The sequence below is a fragment of the Elephas maximus genome, chromosome 3, assembly GCF_024166365.1.
Source record: "Elephas maximus indicus isolate mEleMax1 chromosome 3, mEleMax1 primary haplotype, whole genome shotgun sequence".
NCBI classification, from domain to species: domain Eukaryota; kingdom Metazoa; phylum Chordata; class Mammalia; order Proboscidea; family Elephantidae; genus Elephas; species Elephas maximus.
The window spans coordinates 158,913,551-158,933,289 of record NC_064821.1 but is presented as its reverse complement, the minus strand read 5'-3'; the positions used below and the strand labels follow the sequence as shown (position 1 = coordinate 158,933,289).

Sequence of the window (19,739 nt, the reverse complement as noted above, 5' to 3'; positions counted from 1 at the left end):
TTTGTGTCTCACCATTGGCTTTGTTACTTTTTCTTTGATTAACGTGGACACAAGTATAGGAGGGACTCACTGGTTTTCTCCTTTTGTTGATCAGAGAAGTCTTTTCTCCCCTTGCTTAAAAAACAAACCCGTTGCTGTCCAGTCGATTCCGACTCATAGCGACCCTGTAGGACAGAATAGAACTGCCCCATAGAGTTTCCGAGGGGCACCTGGTGGATTTGAACTGCCAGCCTGATAGGTTAGCAGCCGTGGCACTTAACCACTACACCATAGGGTTTCCCCCACCTGCTTAGGAGTATAAAATCATCCCCTCTTCTCGTTAAATTGTATCAGGGATCTTGCCACTTAGTTTTAACTTGAAGTTGGCAGTTAAGAGCTCTTCTCTTGGCAGTGGCCACTGTAGACCTTGCTCAGATTGAGAGCTGTTTTCTGAAAGGCCATGTGTCCTTTTCCACAGATTATTCTAAACAAAATGAAAGCGAGGTTTTTAAACAGAAGAGATTTAAAATGGCTTCATGGCACTCAAGTGTCCATTCGTGCTACTTACCTGTCTGCCCTTATCCTGTTATGTTCCGTAATGTAATTAAATTTCCTACGTCAGGCATCGACGTGAGCTCAGGCAGCACTTTTAACCACTACAAGACTCTGGAGCTGGAGCTGGGGGTATATTTTGAAGGATGAAGCCAGTTGTTGTGGTCGATTTCAGTTTCCTAATCTGACTCCCTCTAGCCTTTTTATTTTCTGGTGCCTCGTCTGTGTGCTACTGATCACTGCCTTTTTGCATTGCTTTCAGGTGGAGTTGGCATGAATTTAACTGCAGCGGATACTGTGATTTTTTTTGACAGCGATTTTAATCCTCAGAATGACCTGCAAGCAGCTGCCAGGGCTCACCGAATTGGCCAGAACAAGTGAGAGATTTACGCATCAGCGCTTTTCTGCTTCCTTGGCTTGCTGGTCGGTGGTTCTGGGTTGGGGAGGAAGGTGAAGAATGTTATCCTAGTGACCGTTCCAAATTGGAGTCGAGACCCACTCCTCCACCCCACAGGTTTTATCCCCGCTTTGCTGTTGACCCTTAGAGTAATGTTGGACGGGTCACTTTATCGGTCCAGACTTCCTTGTCTAAGATTGCAAAATCAAATTGTGAAAGGACTGGAAGAAGCCTGTAGAAGTTATTTAACTCATCCTGCCTGATACAAAATGTGGTTATGAGGTTATGGAGCTAAACTAAAAATACAGGCATTACCCTTTGACCTAAGGATAATTTATATATATCCAGAGATTTTCCTCAGCCACAGATAAGGAATCGCAATCACGGCTACCTCATTATTCCTTCTCTGGCTCTTTGGAAATGTTGAGAGAGAATTTGAGGCCAGACCTCCTGTAACAAAAGCTCTGGTCCAAATAAAACAATCTCCTTTCAGTTGTACCCTGAGTAGGGCATTTGGCTTTGTTTTCTTTTAGGAGTATTTACCTTGCATGCTCCTGCCCAGCTTTGCAGACTCTTGGAGCACATGCTTTCCCTTGACTCTTGGGCAGGTCCGTTAAAGTTATCCGGCTGATTGCCCGGGACACTGTGGAAGAAATAGTCTGCAGGAAAGCAGCCTCCAAACTGCAGCTCACCAACATGATCATAGAAGGAGGCCATTTTACTCTGGGAGCCCAGAGACCTTCAGCCAATGCTGACCTCCAGGTATAATATATTGGTCTTCACTTGAGAACATGGTGGGATTTCTAGTCAGTACTCTGTGGGTAAGAATGTACGTGAAGATAACAAGCATTAACCACCCCCTTTCCCAGTTACAGAAACCCTGGTGGCATAGTGGTTAACAGCTAAAGCTGCTAAACAGACCATATGGGGCAGTTCTACTCTGTCCTGTCAGGTCACTCTGAGTTGGAATCGACTTGACAGCAATGGGTTTGGTTTTTTTTTTTGTTTTTTCCTCCCACACACATTCGTTCCCTGGCCAAACTCAAATATGCCTTAGTGCCTACGGCTTGCAAGAAGCAGTGGGAGCTAAGAATGAATATGGCATGTAAAGGCAGCAGGATATAGAGTAAAAGCATGGACTGTGGATCTACCTAACTTGAGTTGAAAAAGGGCCCGTGGGTCTTGTGATCAGGAGTCACTGGTCTTTAGAAAGATGTTTTCCTTAGAGCACTGTGATAGGAATCCCAGTTGCTCTAGGAAAGCAATCAGTAGATAAATGGTAGAGATAAAATACCCAATGTAGTTTTCTCTTTTCCAAGAACATTGGTGAGAGAGTAGCTAACAGGATCTCTGACTTCTCGTGTAGCTGCTGGGAGTACCTGTGAAATAGAGTCAGTGCAAGGTGCTACTGAAAGTGTAGGATGAGAGGTGAGAAGGTGAGGGGGCAGGGAAACCAGGTTAATGGGAACGGAACAACCAGAATGGAAATAATGAAAATGGCCACGTGTTGTGAAGAATGTAACCTGTATCACTGAACAACCTGTTTAGGAATTGTTGAATGGGAATCTTCACCAACAATATTTAGTGATATTTAGATATCACTAAAGAAAAAAAAGAAGAAAATGCAGGAAATTACTGTTATCCTTCAAAAAAAAGTTAGGAGGCTCATACATTATTTTTTGCCTCGAAGTATTGTCAGAATCAACAGTTTTGATCATTGTTTGTCACCTCTCTGCTTACCTCTCATCTAGCTATTAAATGGCCCTGGTTGTTACCATCTGTCAGGAGGAGAGAGAAAAAGCTGTCTATCAGGGAAGGAAGGTACCTGGTGTCATTAAGCCACTTAGCAAATCACTGATACACCGTGTTTGTTTTCATGAGAACTAGCTGGGCTTTTTTGTTTTCTCCATTCAAGTTGAGTGAGATTCTGAAATTTGGTTTGGATAAGCTGCTGTCTTCTGAGGGGAGCACCATGGATGAAATAGACCTGGAGTCCATCCTGGGAGAAACAAGAGACGGCCAGTGGATCTCTGACTCCTTACCTACAGCAGAAGAAGGAAGCAGGGAGCAAGAAGAAGGAAGTAAGTTGGGGACGAGAGCAGAGCAAATGGCACAACCGCTGGGGCTAGCACATGAATGGAATGAGTCCCCACGGCAAGCCCCGGATATGGCTACCTGGGACATCTTTTTCTACCCAGCCTTATTCTCATCTTGAGCACACTGCTTAAGACTTGCCTGGTCTAAGAACTCTCCCCAGACTAACTGGAAATTAGTCTGACTGTTCCCCCTTGTAGCTAAGCTTTGAACCACATTGGTTTTACGAATATTCACACATAAATTAGTAGCAATCTCATGGATTTGAATTGTGCTTTTCCCTTGGTTGCAAACATCTTCACCTGTGTTAGTAAACCCTACTCTCCTTAGTATGGCGTTCTTGCTCATAGTGACTCCCTTTCTGAATAATAGTATAATTTCTTTTTTATAACTGCTAGGGTTGACTGATCACTTGCTGTGTGCCAGGCACTGTGTCATGTGCTTTGCACATATTTTTTTCGTTTAACCTTCACAATACCCCATGAGGTATAAAAAAAAAAAATAGGTACCATGAATTTTAATTTTTTAGTGAACCAATACATGTAAATATTAAATGTCATATAGTACTGAAATCTCTATAGTGAAACATAGCACTTCTCTGTCCAACTTCTCCCCACTTCCCAGGCTTGCTCCCCAGGGGTACCTCCCTCATCCTACCCTCCGTTCTTCTCTGTGTTTCCCCTGTTACTTGCCTCTACAATACTAATTTATATATTTATGATGTTATTTTTTGATTTATCAGTTTTAGGTTATCCATTGATTTCCTACCATGGTAGATAAGTACTTAGCTCTCCCACACTATCCTACACATGTAACCATGTAATTATATCACAGTATTTAAGTCAGTTTCAGTATTTATATTAATATGACCATGCACATCTTATATGATGAGCCAACATTTTTCAAGAAGTCGGTAACTGCTAAGTGCTCTGACCTCTGCCATATGCCCAACAGTCATTTTTTATATACTCAAGTATGTCAATTCCATTTTTCTGGAAATTTTCTTCCCAGAGCCCTTGGTTTTATTTCTGGACTGATTGCTCGCTAGACAGGTATTGTTTTGGGACTTGACGTTGCTGTTCTCCTATGTAGGATCTTCTTTCCAGGATCTCATGATTTTGCTTTTTTCTTCTTACCATCTCTCACGCCAGCTTTCTTGAAACACATACTCTGTTAGCTTCCTAAAAAAAGGCGCATGAGAGAGAAATTTTTAGTGTCTTTACTCATCTGAAAATATCTCTACTAAACTCTAGTTCTTGACTGATAGTTTGCCCGGATAAGGTATTCTGGATACAATATAATGTTACCTCAGAATTTAGAAGATATAGCTCCCTTGTGTTCTAGATTCTGATGTTGCTGTGAAGAAGTGTGGTACAATTCTGATTCCTGATCTCTTTTTTTTTTTTTTTTTTTTCATTTTGGAAGATGTTAGCATCCTCTGTTTTTCCCTGGTGTTCTGAAATTTCATGATGGAGTCCCTTCAATGGGCCTTATTCACTGGGATGGTCACTCACGGGGCCTTTTGATTCTGAAAACATAAATCTCTCAGTTCTGAGAAATGTTCCTGTATTATTTCCTTGATTGTTTTCCCCTCCATTTTCTCTGTTTGCCCAAATGTTGGATATTTCCATTTCTTTGTATTTTTTTTTTTAATCCCCTGGGAGATTTCCTTGCCTTTTAAAAATAATGTTAAACCTACAGGTTACTTAATTTTTTTTTTCCTATGAGGGTTTTTTATCTGTTTGATACGTAGGTAATCTACTTGTTCCTTTTTGAATTCAATTTTAGGGTTTGATTTTTTTTTCCTTTTTGATTCAATTTGTTTCTTAATATGTAAAAAATTACATGATTCGAAACTATATTAAAAATGTATTTAGAGGTATCTTACTCCCATTCCTATCTCTTCCACCTCTTTCTCACCTACTTCCTTTTGTAACAGTTTTCGTTTATTTCTAGTTCATTTTTCTTTTTGTGAAACAAACAAATGCATACATATATTCTATTTCTTCTAAGTGGTCTGCTATCTTTGGCTTTTTTCTTTTGGATTTTAATAAAATTTGTATTTTTATTCCAGTTGTTATTTAATACCACTTATAATATCCTGAGACAAGGCCCTATCTTTAGTTTGGTTTGTCAGCTTTAAATCCTTTGGTCCCACCTATTATCTGTACAGTGATCAAAACATTTATTTTACTTTCCCATTCCTGTCTCTCTTCTTCCACTTTTTTACTTGTGTCATTTCTGCTTTATCAGAATAGACAAAATTTACACGCTCTTCTACCTTTTCACCCATCTTTGTTTTATCTAGATTTACAATTAAGTATATTCAATCTCACCATTATTAAACCAAACCAAACCCATTGCCGTTGAGTCGATTCCAACTCATAGCGACCCTATAGGACGGAGTAGAACTGCCTCTTAGGGTTTCCAAGGAGCACCTGGTGAATTTGAACTGCTGACCTTTTGGTTAGCAGCCATAGCTCTTAACCACTACGCCACCAGGGTTTCCTCACCGTTATTGGTTTACTGAAATTGCGCCAGTCATCTCTTACTTTAGGTGACAGTTTTACCTTTCCCCTTACTTAGGTGAAGCTCTTCTTGCTAGAAGATTCCTCAAAAAGGGCTCATAAGTATAATATTCCCTGAGTTGTATGGTTCAACTGGTTTTGGCTGGTTATTTCTCTACTTACCTTCTCTAAAAACCAAAAACCAAGCCAGTTGCCGTCAAGTCGATTCCAAGCCCTAGCTACCCTGTAGGGCAGAGGAGAACTGTCCCATAGGGTTTCCAAGGCTGTACATCTCTACTGAAGTGGACTGCCACCTTTTTCTCCTGCTGAGTGGCTGGTGGGTTTGATCTGCTGACCTTTTTTTTTAGCAGCTGAGCATTTCACCGCTTTACGACTTTACCACTAGGGCTCCTTTCTGACTTTCTCACTTGCCTGCAAATTGAAGTTTGTAGTCGTCTCTGACTCCTTGCTTTGTGATAGGCCTGGATTTGTGGTTTTGTTATTCTTGTTCATCTGAAAGGTTTTTACACGATATATGGAGAGGTTGGTATTTAGGCAGCAGAATTATTCTCTAGTGCACTGCCCTTTGACTTTTCTTGTATTTTATCTTTTAAAAAGTTTTTTTATTTAGTGTCCTGTTTGTATTCTCCGAGAGCTCTTTCTTTTTCTCTGTTTCTTGTTGTGTTAATTGTATCCTGTTCTCATTTCAAGTACATAATATCCTCTCTGAGGATATTTATTATAGCTTTAAGAAAGTACTCCAGAGAGAATATTTGTTATATCTTTTAAAATTATTATTTCATCATATCTTTTTAAAAAAGTATTCCTCTACTCCCTGCATTCTCTTTTTTTCTCCAATTGCTGCTACTGCTGCCTTTTAAATTTATTTTGGAATCTCTTGTTCTTTGTTGGTAGTTTTCCTCAAATGCCTGGTGTCCTCTGGCTGTCTGGTCATGTGTGCAGATGATGTGCCACAAAGCTGATTGGCAGCTCTGGCATGAGCAGGTGTATTGGCTCTTGGGCCTTCCTCCAGCACTACCAAGTGGTGATCAAGCTTTTGCATTAAGGTAGCCTTCCCAAGTGTCAGTGTATGAAATATTTTCAAAGGACAACTCAGTTTCTCCAGAGACAAATCCTTCAGTATCTTTCTTGAAGGAAGTGGAGTGGAGTTGGGGTAAACTTGTTTGCTCAAATTTTAGAGACAGAATGAGCCAGGTATTCATGTGCTGATGTTGTTTGGTGTGCAGATGCTCTCAGTTCCCCACCCTGTGGTCCCTTGTGTTTGTAAGCCTTAAGCTTGTGGAGGGTTAGTAGGGTCTCTGTTTTCGTAATTACCCCTCTGACGGGGCACTTGCATTTTTCTTGCATTGCTCTTCTTAATCCGTCATCATCCTTCCAGCCACTTTCCATTTTCTGAAGACTTATCAACTTTTTCATTCACACCTGTCTCATATATCTTTTTTAATCCTTTTACTACCATTACATGGTTTCAGGAGGGAGAAGAAATAGACTCACATGGCCATATTTTTAACTTACATTTTGATTGCTTTAAATGATGAAACTTTCACCCAGTTTTACACACATCTAGGTTAATTTCAGCTTATTTTCCTAATGTTTATTAGAACAAATTAAATTTCACTCTTTTCTAGAAAAATAATTATATTTCTCAGTCAGTCAAACTGCCCCAAAAAATTGTATTTCCCAGGCAGTCTAACTGCCAGAAAGTATTTCTCAGATGTATTAAAATCTGGAATTTTGTCTTTGATTAACGGGTGCAGGGCCACTCTTTTGTGTATGGTTCCACTGGCAGAATGTAGATGGAGGCCTAGGCCAGTGGTCTCCAACTTGCTCTTGGCTGCACAATGAAGACAGGGAGCACAAAATTTAAAATATTAAAAATATATATGAAAGACTAGTAATAAAGCAGCTGTGACGGTTCAGGTTGTATGTCAACTTGCCTAGGCCATGAGTCTCAGTGGTTTCACAGATGTTATGTAATCACCCCCCATTTTGTGATCTGATATGAGCAGCCAATCAGTTGAGAGGGAAGTTTCCTTGGGGGTGTGGCCTGCATCCAGTATATAGAGATGTTCTGGCAAAGCTTGCTTTCCCTGGATCCTGCATATGACTCATCAATCTCTGACCTCCGGTTCTTGGGACATGAGTTATCATCTTGCTGCCTGACCTGCCGATCTTGGGTTCCCCAGCCCCTGCAACCAAGTGAGTCAGGAGAAGCCTCCAGCCTGATGTCTGACCCATGAATTTGGAGCTTGCCAGCCTCCACAACTGTGTGAGCCATGTCATTGAAATGAATCTCTTTCTCTGTCTCCCTTTCTATATATATGTAATGTACATATATGTATATATATACACACACACACACACTATACCCATATATACACACTATATACATATATACACACATGCACACACAAGCCTCACTGGTTTTGCTCCTCTAGCAAACCTATCCTAAGATAGCAGCCCTAATCAAAATTAAATAAAAAACAGAGTTGCTTTATCGTGAGTGCCAGGGTTTTTTTAAAAAGCACATTTGTAAGTTGAAAATAGCATGCATTATGAAGCTACATACGTTGATCATATTTCACACTTCTCAGCTCTTTATTTTTTTTTCCACTTGTTGATAGAGCGCCTCATTGAAAACCCCCTGCTGATTTAATTAGCAAATGCCAATTAGGATTACAGCTGGTTGGATTTGGGTACAAGTGTGAAGCGATTGATCTCTTGAGAACAAAAATGTTTTGCTTTCATACACTCTAGGGAAAACATTCTTATAGCTGATTTCAGTAATGTTGTGAAATACATTCTCTTGGTAAAATGTGCTGTTAAATACACTTCAATGTAAAATGATTATCTTTCTGATCTATGGTTGCTAATCTTAGCTCTTCATGCCTCTTTATAATTTGATTCATGATAGTGGTAGATTATCTAACCTCTTTGAGCCTTTGTTTCCTTATCTTTAAAATGGTGATACTAATGTCTGCTTTACTCTTTTCCACAGTTGCAAAAATCAAACAGGATAATAGATATGAACATGCCTGATAGCATAAAGTGCTACTGAAGATTAGAGTGTTATCATTATGGTTATTACCATAATTATTATTTGCCAGCCTGTTATCTTTCCATTCTTTCGTAGACACAGTGACATACTGAAAAAAGCACACAGGCTTTAGGTGCAGAAAATCCTGTCTTCTTCATTTATTAAAAGTAAGAATTGGGAGATCCCTCAATCCCTATCTAAACCTGTTTCCTCTTTCTTAAATGGGGTTAGTTATACCAGGATTGTGGTTAGGATCATGAAAAAAGCTTTATGATATCTATAAAGAATATTGAAAATCCCTTGGATTTTCTCTTAGATTCTCTACTTGTTTTCCTTAATATCACAGAAAAGAGGATGAAGAGTTGAGTATTAAAATTATGCTGGGAATAAAAAAAAAGTGTGTTCTCGGTTAGCTTTGATTAGGTGATCTTAATGTCAGTGAGGTTTATGCTGAGGAATAGTTGTGGAATGAATGAGTGATGAGTAACCCAAGGTTTGGAAGGATGGAAGAATTCAGCAGAGACTCACAGACCATCCAGGGATGGACTAAAATGGCTAAGTCATGCTCTCTTTGATAAGCAGTATCAGGGGTCCCCACGTAGAACCCAAACCAGTCACTGTCAGTGGGATTGGAAATGAAATACCCTCATCACAAGCTAATCTTAGCCCATTTAGAATGTAAGCTATGTTCTCTTGTTCACCCTAGATATTGCTTTGAATAGACTTAATTCATTTTTCTTTAGTCTCTAACATTTCTCTTTGTGTTTTATGTTCTCAGAAAACCATATGTACTTATTTGAAGGTAAAGATTATTCTAAAGAGCCTAGTAAGGAAGACAGAAAATCGTTTGAGCAACTGGTGAATCTTCAGAAAACCCTTTTGGAGAAAACTAGTCAAGAGGGCCGGTCACTCCGAAATAAAGGCAATGTAAGAACTAGTTATGTAAAAGAATAAATTCTTCCAAACTCTCATCCTAAAAAAAAAAAAAAAAAATGATTCCAGGAGCAATTTGTTAAAAAAAAAAAAGCCTCTAACTGGCTTGTTGAAATATAAATGTAACTGTACCATGGTAGAAAAACTATATGAAAAATTGGCATGAAAAACATTAGCAAGGAAGGTTTCTTTTTTTGCTTAATGCTAGTGAAAGCAGCCCTATCCATCCAAGCCACCTATGACGGGATCACTACATTACATCAAAATACCATACCCAGCTCTTGTTAATTGTGACCTGTGTCATTGAGACAAGATGGCAGTCATAAATGATGTATGTAATATGCAGTGTTTGACAGAGTGTGGACTCATTAAATGCTAACTATTATTAAGAGAATAATGATGTTGAAATATTCCTTTAAGAAAGAAGCTCATCGTAGAAAGATTTCCATTAAAAATGGTTACACTTAAAATGGCATCCCACAAGGTATGCATTCAACCAACAGATAAAATTAATTTTTCTGAAGTAACTTGTTGCTGTTAGGTGCCATGGAGTCAGTTCTGACTCATAGTGACCCTGTATACAACAGAACAAAATGGTCCCTGGTCCTGTGTCATCATCATAGTCATTCTTATGCTTGAGGCCATTGTCACAGCCACTGTGTCAATCCATCTCATTGAGGGTCTTTCTCGTTTTCACTGACCCTCTGCTTTACCAAGCGTGATGTCATTCTCCAGGTACTGATCCCTCCTGATAACATGTCCAAAGTATGAAGTACCTTATTCCTGATTAAATGAATCAAAATGGCATATTGCCATCCCGTACTTACCAGTGCTTTCATTGAGTTTAGAACACAGTGTCCTGGTTGCCACGCCTATGAGGTGTGTAATATGAACAGTACATCAGATTGCCTTTGCCACCTCTTCCCACCACACAGGGTGGCATGGAGATGCAACGTTTTGAGAAAGAGTGAGTGTGCTGCTTCTGCACATTATGTGTTTTAGGGATGAACAAAAGTCCTGGAGAAACAGGTAGCCCCTGGCCTTCCTGGTTATGGATCTTGTTCTTCCTACAGACTCTCATCCCAGGCCTGGTGGAGGGCTCTACCAAAAGGAAGCAGATCCTGAGCCCAGAAGAGCTAGAGGACAGAAGGAGGAAGAGACAAGAGGCAGCAGCCAAGAGGAAGAGACTAATAGAGGAGAAGAAGAAGGAAAAGGAAGAAGCTGAACATAAGAAAAAGTATGTCTGTGTCATTCATGGATTGAGCCAAGGGGCACAGCTGTTGTAAGACTCACTATTGTATGAGTCCACAGTTTACCATTACTTTAAAATTGCAGAAAATATCTATAAGGCTGTAGTTCCTGTTGTCAGTAGGATACTTTTTAAAAGATTCAATTTTAACCTTAATGCTTTAGTCTACTTAAGTGAAAAAAATCCTGAGTGCTTAAGGCAGAGAAGATACATTCTGTCGAAACAAGAAAATTTTAAGGTTTTATTGTAGCTGTCTGACAAAAAGTAGTTTACTTGAACAACCCATTTTAGTTGTGTTCTTAGAAACAGGGACAGAGAGTGGATCTCCGCAACGTTGAAGTGTAGTCATGAGGCAGTTAAGCTAATCAGTACGACTTCTTGTTTATTTACGTATATACAGAAAACCACAATCATAGTGAGTGTCTAATTGCATTTCCACTTGGCATTTATTGTTTGTGAGGAGCAGTACAAAATGTGCTCCAAGGGGAAATTGTGATAGGCCCGGCTAATTACCTTTTCTCTCTGGCCTGCTGAAGGATGGCCTGGTGGGAGTCCAACAATTATCAGTCATTCTGCCTGCCTCTCGAGGACAGCGAGCCAGAGGGCCCCGAGGATGGGGAAGATGTGAGCTCTGCTGAACTGGATTGCCAAGACCCAGACCTGACCTCCATCAAGTACATTAGTGGTGATGTCACCCACCCCCATGCCGGGGCTGAGGATGCACTCATCGTTCACTGCGTAGGTATGAGAAGTGGTACAGGGCAGGGGTGGGTCCCTCAGACTTCATGGTGCCAGGACTGGTGAGGATAAGGCAGAACCCTGACCTGAGTAGTGGTCCCAGTGCAGTATTGTGTGGTCAGAAGAGCTTGGATTTTCAAATCAGGAGACTTGGATTTGGCTCTCGGCTCTCTCATTAGTTCCCTAACCTTCCTGATCCTCAGCGTCCTTATCTGTGTAATGGGATGATATCTGTTCTACCCTCTTCACGAGGTTTTTAAGAGAGTGAAATGAGGCAGCATCTATAAGGCAAGAGACTCCTTTAAAAATAAGCAAAGCTTCAAGCATGTTCCCACCTCAGTACCTTTGTACTTTTTACTATTTCTGCCTAGAGCCCTCTTTCCCCGTATAGCCACATCAAGTATCTTTTACAATGTCTGTTTCTCAGAGGTCTTCTCTGATTGCCTCACATAAGACAGACGTCATCCCCACCCCTCTATTACCTTCTGTCTCCATTCCTACCTTACTTTATTACGTATATCATCACCTGACATTACATTTTTTTTTTACTCTTTTTGCACTAGACAATAAGCTTCATGAGAGCATGGATCTTTTTGTTCACTGCCCTATCCTTGATGCCTAGAACAGAACTTTACATGTAATAGTTGCTAACAAATATTTGTAGTATGATTGAAAGAATGGATAACTGTAAATACAAGGCACTACCAGCTATATGGAGCCCTGGTGGCACAGTGGTTAAGAGCTGGGCTGCTAACCTAAAGGCTGGCAGTTCAAATCTACCAGCCGCTCCTTGGAAACCCTGTGGGGCAGTTCTACTCTGTCCTGTAGGGTCGCTATGAGTCGGAATTGAATCGACAGCAATGGATTTGACCAGCTATGTTAGTACTAGACCGAGCCACCAACCCTTTCCTTTTCAGGTAAAATGGAGCTGTATACTGTTGCATTTCCAGTACTGGTTCTGTTTACATCTACTCTCCATCCTTCCTTAGTCATCTCCCAGGAATCACAGATGCACTGCAGAGATCCTGCTCATGCGGAATACTAATTTTTAAGATGCTGTCTTTTTGTCTTGTTAGTGATGGCCAGGTGCATCTTCCAGAAAAACATATTTGGAAAGTCTAATCCATGGTATTCTTAGATCAGATATTTTTTTCTTTCCTTTGAGAAGTCCTTCTTACCACAAGTCTATTTGATGTGTCTTTGTTTTTTTTTTTAATTATTTTTTATTTTTATTTTTTAATTGTGGACTGGACTTTACTTCCTATGGATGAAAATTTTGACTTTCTTCCATAGATGATTCTGGCCGATGGGGCAGAGGTGGCTTATTCACAGCTCTGGAAACACGATCAGCAGAGCCAAGAAAAATATATGAGCTGGCTGGGAAAATGAAAGGTGAGAAGCAAAACAGAGGGAAGAGTTAGGATAAAACAAGAGAGGAGAGGGTGTAAGACAGGTATCGTATCAGTTGAAAAGCACTAGAGAAGGAGTCGGAAGAGCTGGTTTTTGGTGAATCTTGTCATCAATTACCTAGCTGTAATATGACCTTGAGGCAGTCCCTTGCCCTCTCGGTACCTGTTTTCTCATCTGTGATTAATGACTAATGCTTGTTTCACTGCCTCATGGAATTATACTGAGGCTAATAAATGTACAAGTATTTTGAAAAAAATGTCAGTCCCAGCATACATGTTAGAGTACTGGCATAAAGATTGTATCATTGTTTGCCCAACTCAGCCCACCTTCATAAGGGAACATCTCATGAAAATGTCAGAGACCCGTGGAAGGGAAATCAGATGTGCCATTAAAGTGCTAACGAGCTTGGGTTTGGTGCTGAGGGAAAGGAGGTTGTATTTTAAAGTCAGTGCAGTTTGGGGCACAGCCCTCCCTGGAGATGGAAGTGAAGCTGTTTGGGGCCAGGGGAAGTTGGAAGGCTGAACAGGATCCTCCCTTGGCAGAGAGAAAGGGAAAGGACACCCCCTTTTAAGTGCAGAAATCACAAAATGGCAAGAGGAGTAAAATTATTATGTGACGACCTCCTGGGGGACTTGAGAGTAAAGCATCTTGACCCTCCAGATTTCTTAGGGATTGGTTTTTCTTAATTCTTCAGTCCAGTTTTCTGAAGTAGAAAGGGATGTAAGGACTTAGGGAGGATACAATTTCTAGTAAAACAATTTACCAAAAAAAGGTTTTTTAATATGATTTGAAACAGTTGACTCAGATCTAGATATTGATGGGCAGGTTAGAAGAGCAGAGAACCCAGGAGAGGTCAGAACTGTAGATGGAGACTGGAGTCCCTGTTGCAAACCAGAGGAATGAGAGGGCAGAGAACAGATGTGGAAGACACCTTCACTTTGGGGCTGAGGCAAGGAGAGGAGACAAAAGGACCTGTCAGAAAAATATGAGAAGCTTGAGGATATAGTATTTTGAAGTGCACGTGAGGAGAAGGTGTCAAGAAGGCAAAGTGGTCTGCCGTGTCAGATACTGAAGTGAGGACAGATTTGGCTTGAGGGTGGCCACATGACCTCAGAGCACCTTGAATAGAGTGTAAGGACTAAAGCTTGGCTGCACAGAATTAAGGGATAAGTGGTTAGTAAGAAAACGGAGTGTGCACACTGCTCTAAGAAGGATTGAAATCAGGTATAGCAGAGTAGATGAAGCAGCAGTCATAGGTTAGGAGGGTATTGCAGCCACTGTGGGTTAGAGTGACTAGGGATGGCCTCACGGAGGTAGTAAAAGTTATACTGAGCACCGAAAGATAGTTGAGTTTTTGAATAAGTGAAGAGAACTGGCAAGGGAATCCCTAACCGTATCTCATTCTTTTTGGTATTTGTACAACACCCCCATTCCTGTATGTGATTATTGAATTACCAGGCAATTACACAGCTCATGTGTTTGGAGAATGGTGCATAGGCCAGGCAGGCCAGAATAAAGGGTTTAGGCTGAGGAACGGTGGAGGAGAGTAGGATTGTAAAGGGAGGTTTGGGCCACGTTGTGAAAAACTACATGTCCATCCAAGGAGATGTCATTCTAAGCAGGACCTTATCCAGTGGGTAATTGCTAGTCATTTGGGAAATTTGAGCAGAAGAATGACATAGCAAGAGCCAGTATTGCAGAATGACTTAAAAGATTAGGGTGTGCAGGGTGGATTGAGAGGGCAAAAGGTTCAAACTGGGGTATACAAAGCCATAGAATTAAATCAGCATATTTTCCTAGAGCATCAGGCTGATTTGATTCGGAGAAACCCGTTGCTGTCGAGTCGATTCTGACTCATAGTGACCTTATGTGACAGAGTAGAACTGCCCCATAGGGTTTCTAAGGAATGGCTGGTGGATTTGAACTGCCGACCTTTTGGTTAGCAATTGAATGCTTAACTGCTATGCCACCAGGGTGACGCCAACGAGTTTTTTTTTTTTTGGATGGGGTGGGGAAATACGTAAATAGACAAAGATAAAGCAGAATGCAATATTTGAGTGTTACACGACAAACGTACAGCCTCCAAAGGAATCTCAAGCTCACAGTGCCCTCCCAGCATCCTAGATTCCTCCGGTCTCTGCCTTGACTCTCCATGCCTGCAGCGGTGCTTTGTTGGTAATGGTTGAGACGCTGGGCTAAGTTGTATCTGAGGCCAGGAGAAGTGAGAAAAGGCTGTGGAAGATTATGAAGGGTGGGGTTTAAATGTTAACTGGTTTTGGAAAAGGCAAGGTGTAAGGAGGATTTGGACAGTCCCTTTCAGTGGTTGCAGTCTTTAGTAAACTTAATGTCCTTTCTGTTGTCCTTTTTATTTTACCTCAGACTTGAGTTTGGGAGGTGTCCTTTTATTTCCTATCGATGATAAAGAGTCAAGAAACAAAGGGCAAGATTTGGTAAGTAAAAAGCAGCTCTCTTATTCAAACTGAAATTTGGCTCACCTCAGCTTCTCAGGAAACCTCTTCTGCCCCTCTGGCCTCTAGCAGGTGGGCCTCAGTCTTCACTCCCTCTGTCCTCGCTGAGTCCGCCCATCCCAGCAGCTGGAGCACTGTCCTCCATTTCCTTGTTCCCTCTGCTCACCTAAACTGTGCACCTTCCCAAGTGCAGGGACTCTGTTTTGTTTGCCTTTTTATCCTCAATACCTAGCACAGCACTGGCTCATAGAAAATACTCAGTAGACATTTACCAATAAGAAAATATGGCTCAAAGCTGAGAGTTTGATCAGTTGTTACATGAAAAGCTTTATGAAAGATCATGTCTTCTAGCCAGCCATAAGCAGGAAGAATACATCCATATTCCCTCTGCCCACATCAGAATTCTGCCTTTGCATCTTAAGTAGCTCCCGCTTGCCTGTCATTTGGATTCCTGTAATGAATTTTATTTACCGCACCTACTTGGCTTTCTCCAAGGCCTGGATTCATATTCAAATTTCAAGCCAAATCTTATTGACTTAGAAAAGAAGAAATTTAGGAAGTGAACTGAAAGAGAAGATCCTTCTCTTGAGGTTGGTGGCCTGCATGGCTCACAACAAAACGATTTCCGTTTGTTCGATATTCATTCAGTGATTTCCAAAATGCTATATAAAATGAGAGAGACATAGTGTCTGTGCGTAAGAAGCTCAGAATCTAGTGGCTCAGGAAAGCTGCTCACTGAGTAGAACACTACGTCTGCTGTGTAACTGAAGCGCATTCCCAGAAGCTCCTTTGATAGTCTGCCTGGCTTTTCCCCACTTAGATTAGGATGGGTGGGGTTGGGGCGGGGGGTGATATTTGGCATTATTTCCTCATGGGAATTGTTTGAACAGAGATTGAGTGACTGCTTGCTCTGGGGTTATGGAGCTGACACAAACATCAGCTGGAGTGTAATACCTTTAATGTTCTTCTATTCTTAAGTCTCTGAAAAATTCTTTCTTTACCTTCGAGAGCCTTTAGAAAGCCCAGTTTATTTTGTACTCTTGTTTTAATGTATCTTAGAAAGATAAGCCTACATAAAATTGCCACAAAATAAGATAAGACAATTATGATGGGGTGTGGAGTCATATATTTGGTAGGACATGATTTTTCAGCTAGAGCTCCCAAAGGAGATGGAGACAAACCCTGGAGTGACCCACAAAGGGCAGTGTCTGTGAGGGGACTGGTTGCTTCTCCTTAATGGGCAGGCCATTTAATGATTGGCACATAGCCATTTAATGTCATGTCAACCATCCAATGGTTGTTCTTCCTAGTTGGCCTTGATTGTGGCTCAGCACCGTGATCGCACCAATGTCCTGTCTGGCATTAAGATGGCAGCCCTAGAAGAGGGCCTGAAGAAGATATTTTTAGCAGCAAAGAAAAAGAAAGGTAAGCTTTTCCAACTGAGCTCGGGAGTAGGTGTATTTCTGTTTCAGTCATGCACATAGACATAGGATGTGGTTGCCTGAAGGAAGGTGAGAAATGTCAGGACCCCATTCAGTATGCATGGTAAAGGTTAACCCCAGTGTAAGAGAGATGACAGAAGTAAAAATCACATTGTCTTGCATATTGTATGTCCCTTTTTCCTTTCCAAATCACTTTCATATCCATTGTCCCTGGGGACCTTCTCCATCCACTGGGGTATTTGTATCATGATTTTACAGATGAGGAAGCAGACGACTGGAGATGAGGGAACCTGCAGTTGGGAAATGCTGTTTATTGCATCCCCTCTTGGAGAGTCACAGCCCACATTAGCAGACAGTTTGCTACCGAAAACCAAAAAGTTTGTTTCCAAACCCAGTGTATCTTGGAGCTGGTTGAATGGCTTGACTTGTTATAGAATCTTTGCTTATTTTAATTATGTCTCTAACTTTGATCATACCCTATTTCCTCTGTACCTAGGCTTATTTCCAAGGCCCACAGTCCTTGTGTCCAACAGAATTATTTAATATTTCCCTATCACATTCTCTCCCCAGAATATTTTGTGACATCATAATCAGATATTTTGGGTGGGACTGTCCATGATTATATATACATTTTGTCTATTGGAAACTACCCAGTGACTCTGAGAGTGTAGATTATTTCCTCCTATGTATAGTTTATACCCATCAATCAATTTCTGATGAATGAAGACATCTTCATTTTTTTTTTTTAATAGCAAGTGTCCACCTTCCACGCATTGGACATGCCACGAAAGGTTTTAACTGGTATGGTACTGAGCGACTTATTCGGAAACATTTGGCTGCAAAAGGCATCCCAACTTACATGTATCCTTTTGTCCTGCTGATGGTGTGCCCTTCCCCAGCTCAAAATAGAAAATGTGTTGCATTTTGTAGTATCAGTATTTAATGCAAGGCCAAGCCCTCTCCTGTCATGCCCTTGCTGTCTAAGTTAGTGTTGTTGGAGCTGTTATTGTTGTTGTTGTTAAGCGCCATCAAGTCGGTTACAGCTCATAGTGACCATATGTACAACAGAACAAAACACTGTCTGGTCCTGAGCCATGCTCACAGTGGCTGTTATAGTTGAGGCCATTGTTGCAGCCACTGTGTCATTATACTGAGCCCAGAATCACTAGAAGAAAATGAATTGGCCCCAAGTCCTGTAATCGTAGAGAAAGTCCATCTTTTTACTTAGATTCTTATTGGAATGAATTCTTTTACTCAATGGTGATTATTAAGATATTTAAATCACCATAAGAACTTAGTAGAGCAATCATGTTTCCTACTCTTGCACAGTTCAAGCACTTTCAAGAGTGTTGGTATGTAGGATGAAATGATAGCAGTAGTAAGTGCTAACAATATTGGACGTATTTGTGATATGGTGAAAGGGCATTAAGGCATACTACTTCTGGAGTGGTTATTGCAATAATTAGTAAACTAGAGAACTAGTAGTTTTGATAAAGTTGATTTTAAAGGGATGAAATGTATCTTCCTTGACCACTTTTATCAGATACTACTTTCCAAGAAGCAAGGCTGCTGTCCATCATTCACAATATACATCTTCTTCTTCTTCAAGATAGATGGTGCAGTATTGGCCCAGCATCAGATCCAGACTTCAGCAACCAAATAATGAGATGACTTGTCTAGAGTTATTGTACTAGAGTATTTCAAAAAGGAATTGGGATTTGATTAGGCCTCTGAGATACTCTGTTTTCTGAATTTGAATTTTATTGTCTTGGATGTGTTACTTTGATTTTATACCTGTAATACAGGGATGTATGACTTATTTGGGAAATCCTTCTAGCAGCTTGCCAGGACCCCAACTTGTATAATAGGCATAATAAAATTTCCATCTCCAACAGTTCCGTTGCCTCAAACCTTGATCTAATTTTCTTCCCATCAACCGGACTGCTTTCTTTACAGAGGAAAAGGCTGTATGGACAAAGAGAAAACAAAAGGTAACAGGAGAACTGGGTGGCTCTGGGAGAGGGAAGTACTTTCCACCTATTCAAGCTTTGGGAAAGACAGGACTCAGAGGGGCAGAGGCTGAGAAGTGAGATTCTTGATCCAGGCTAATGGATCCCCTTTCTTGCCCATTTTTTTCCTACTTCTCAGCATCAAGATCTGGAAGAAAACACATTGGCCCCAACGTCTGTCATGTGACTTCAGAAAAACCAGAGGCTCTCCTTTTCACTACCCACCAAACCCAATTCAGCTTCAAGAAAGGAGGGAATTATGAAAATGTCACAAAACCAGCCCAGAAAGAGTAGTGGTATTATTGGTGAGGGCATGGAGCCAGGAACCACCAGAGAAGGAGTCAAGGGGGAAGACTGAATAGCTTGTAGCTTTTCATGAGTCTGTGCATGAAGTCTCAGTCTTGGCTGACTGTCCTCAAATGGCCTGGTTTCTGTTGCTTTGAGGCCTTCAACACCCAGAGTGCTGCAGAGGACTCTTCAGAAGCCTTAGCCCTGTGCCCTTGATTCAGGGAACCCTGGGTGTTGGGGGACTCAAAGCCAGGACCATGACCTTCTAAGGAAGGTGGTGCCTTTAGCACTTGGGTTGTACTGTTCTATTTGACTCACCCCACACCTTTACTCTTCAACAATTTAGCATCTCTGCTGAAGACCTATTAGGCCCTAAATTCATGGTTCCTTAACTTTTTTTCCCGTAAAGATTTTGCATCTATTTTCACTGCTTCCTATCTACTACTCTTACCCTTAACACTATCTACTTAGGTTATTAGTTTTAATTTCCTGACTAGCATCTTTGTCTTAAGGCTCTCCTACAAGTAGAGGCAGAATGAGAACTCTGAAAAGGGAGAATGTAGTGAAACCTAATCTAAGGCACAGGTAAGTTGCCGTCCCTTCAGAAGCAGCCAA

General features: G+C 41.0%; 1 protein-coding gene across 1 annotated transcript in view; it reads left to right on the top strand.

Annotated features, from left to right (window-relative positions):
* CHD1L (chromodomain helicase DNA binding protein 1 like) overlaps window positions 1–18,753 on the top strand; it is a 53,585-nt gene extending 34,832 nt beyond the window's left edge. The window contains exons 13-23 of the mRNA XM_049879914.1: window positions 794–908; window positions 1,537–1,690; window positions 2,844–3,009; window positions 9,366–9,514; window positions 10,594–10,757; window positions 11,306–11,511; window positions 12,801–12,899; window positions 15,297–15,367; window positions 16,696–16,810; window positions 17,580–17,688; window positions 18,371–18,753. Of these exons, the coding sequence (XP_049735871.1) occupies window positions 794–908; window positions 1,537–1,690; window positions 2,844–3,009; window positions 9,366–9,514; window positions 10,594–10,757; window positions 11,306–11,511; window positions 12,801–12,899; window positions 15,297–15,367; window positions 16,696–16,810; window positions 17,580–17,688; window positions 18,371–18,440 (1,418 nt within the window). The 3' untranslated portion in view covers window positions 18,441–18,753. The remainder of the gene's footprint in view (window positions 1–793; window positions 909–1,536; window positions 1,691–2,843; window positions 3,010–9,365; window positions 9,515–10,593; window positions 10,758–11,305; window positions 11,512–12,800; window positions 12,900–15,296; window positions 15,368–16,695; window positions 16,811–17,579; window positions 17,689–18,370) is intronic.
* Window positions 18,754–19,739: the final 986 nt, after the last annotated feature.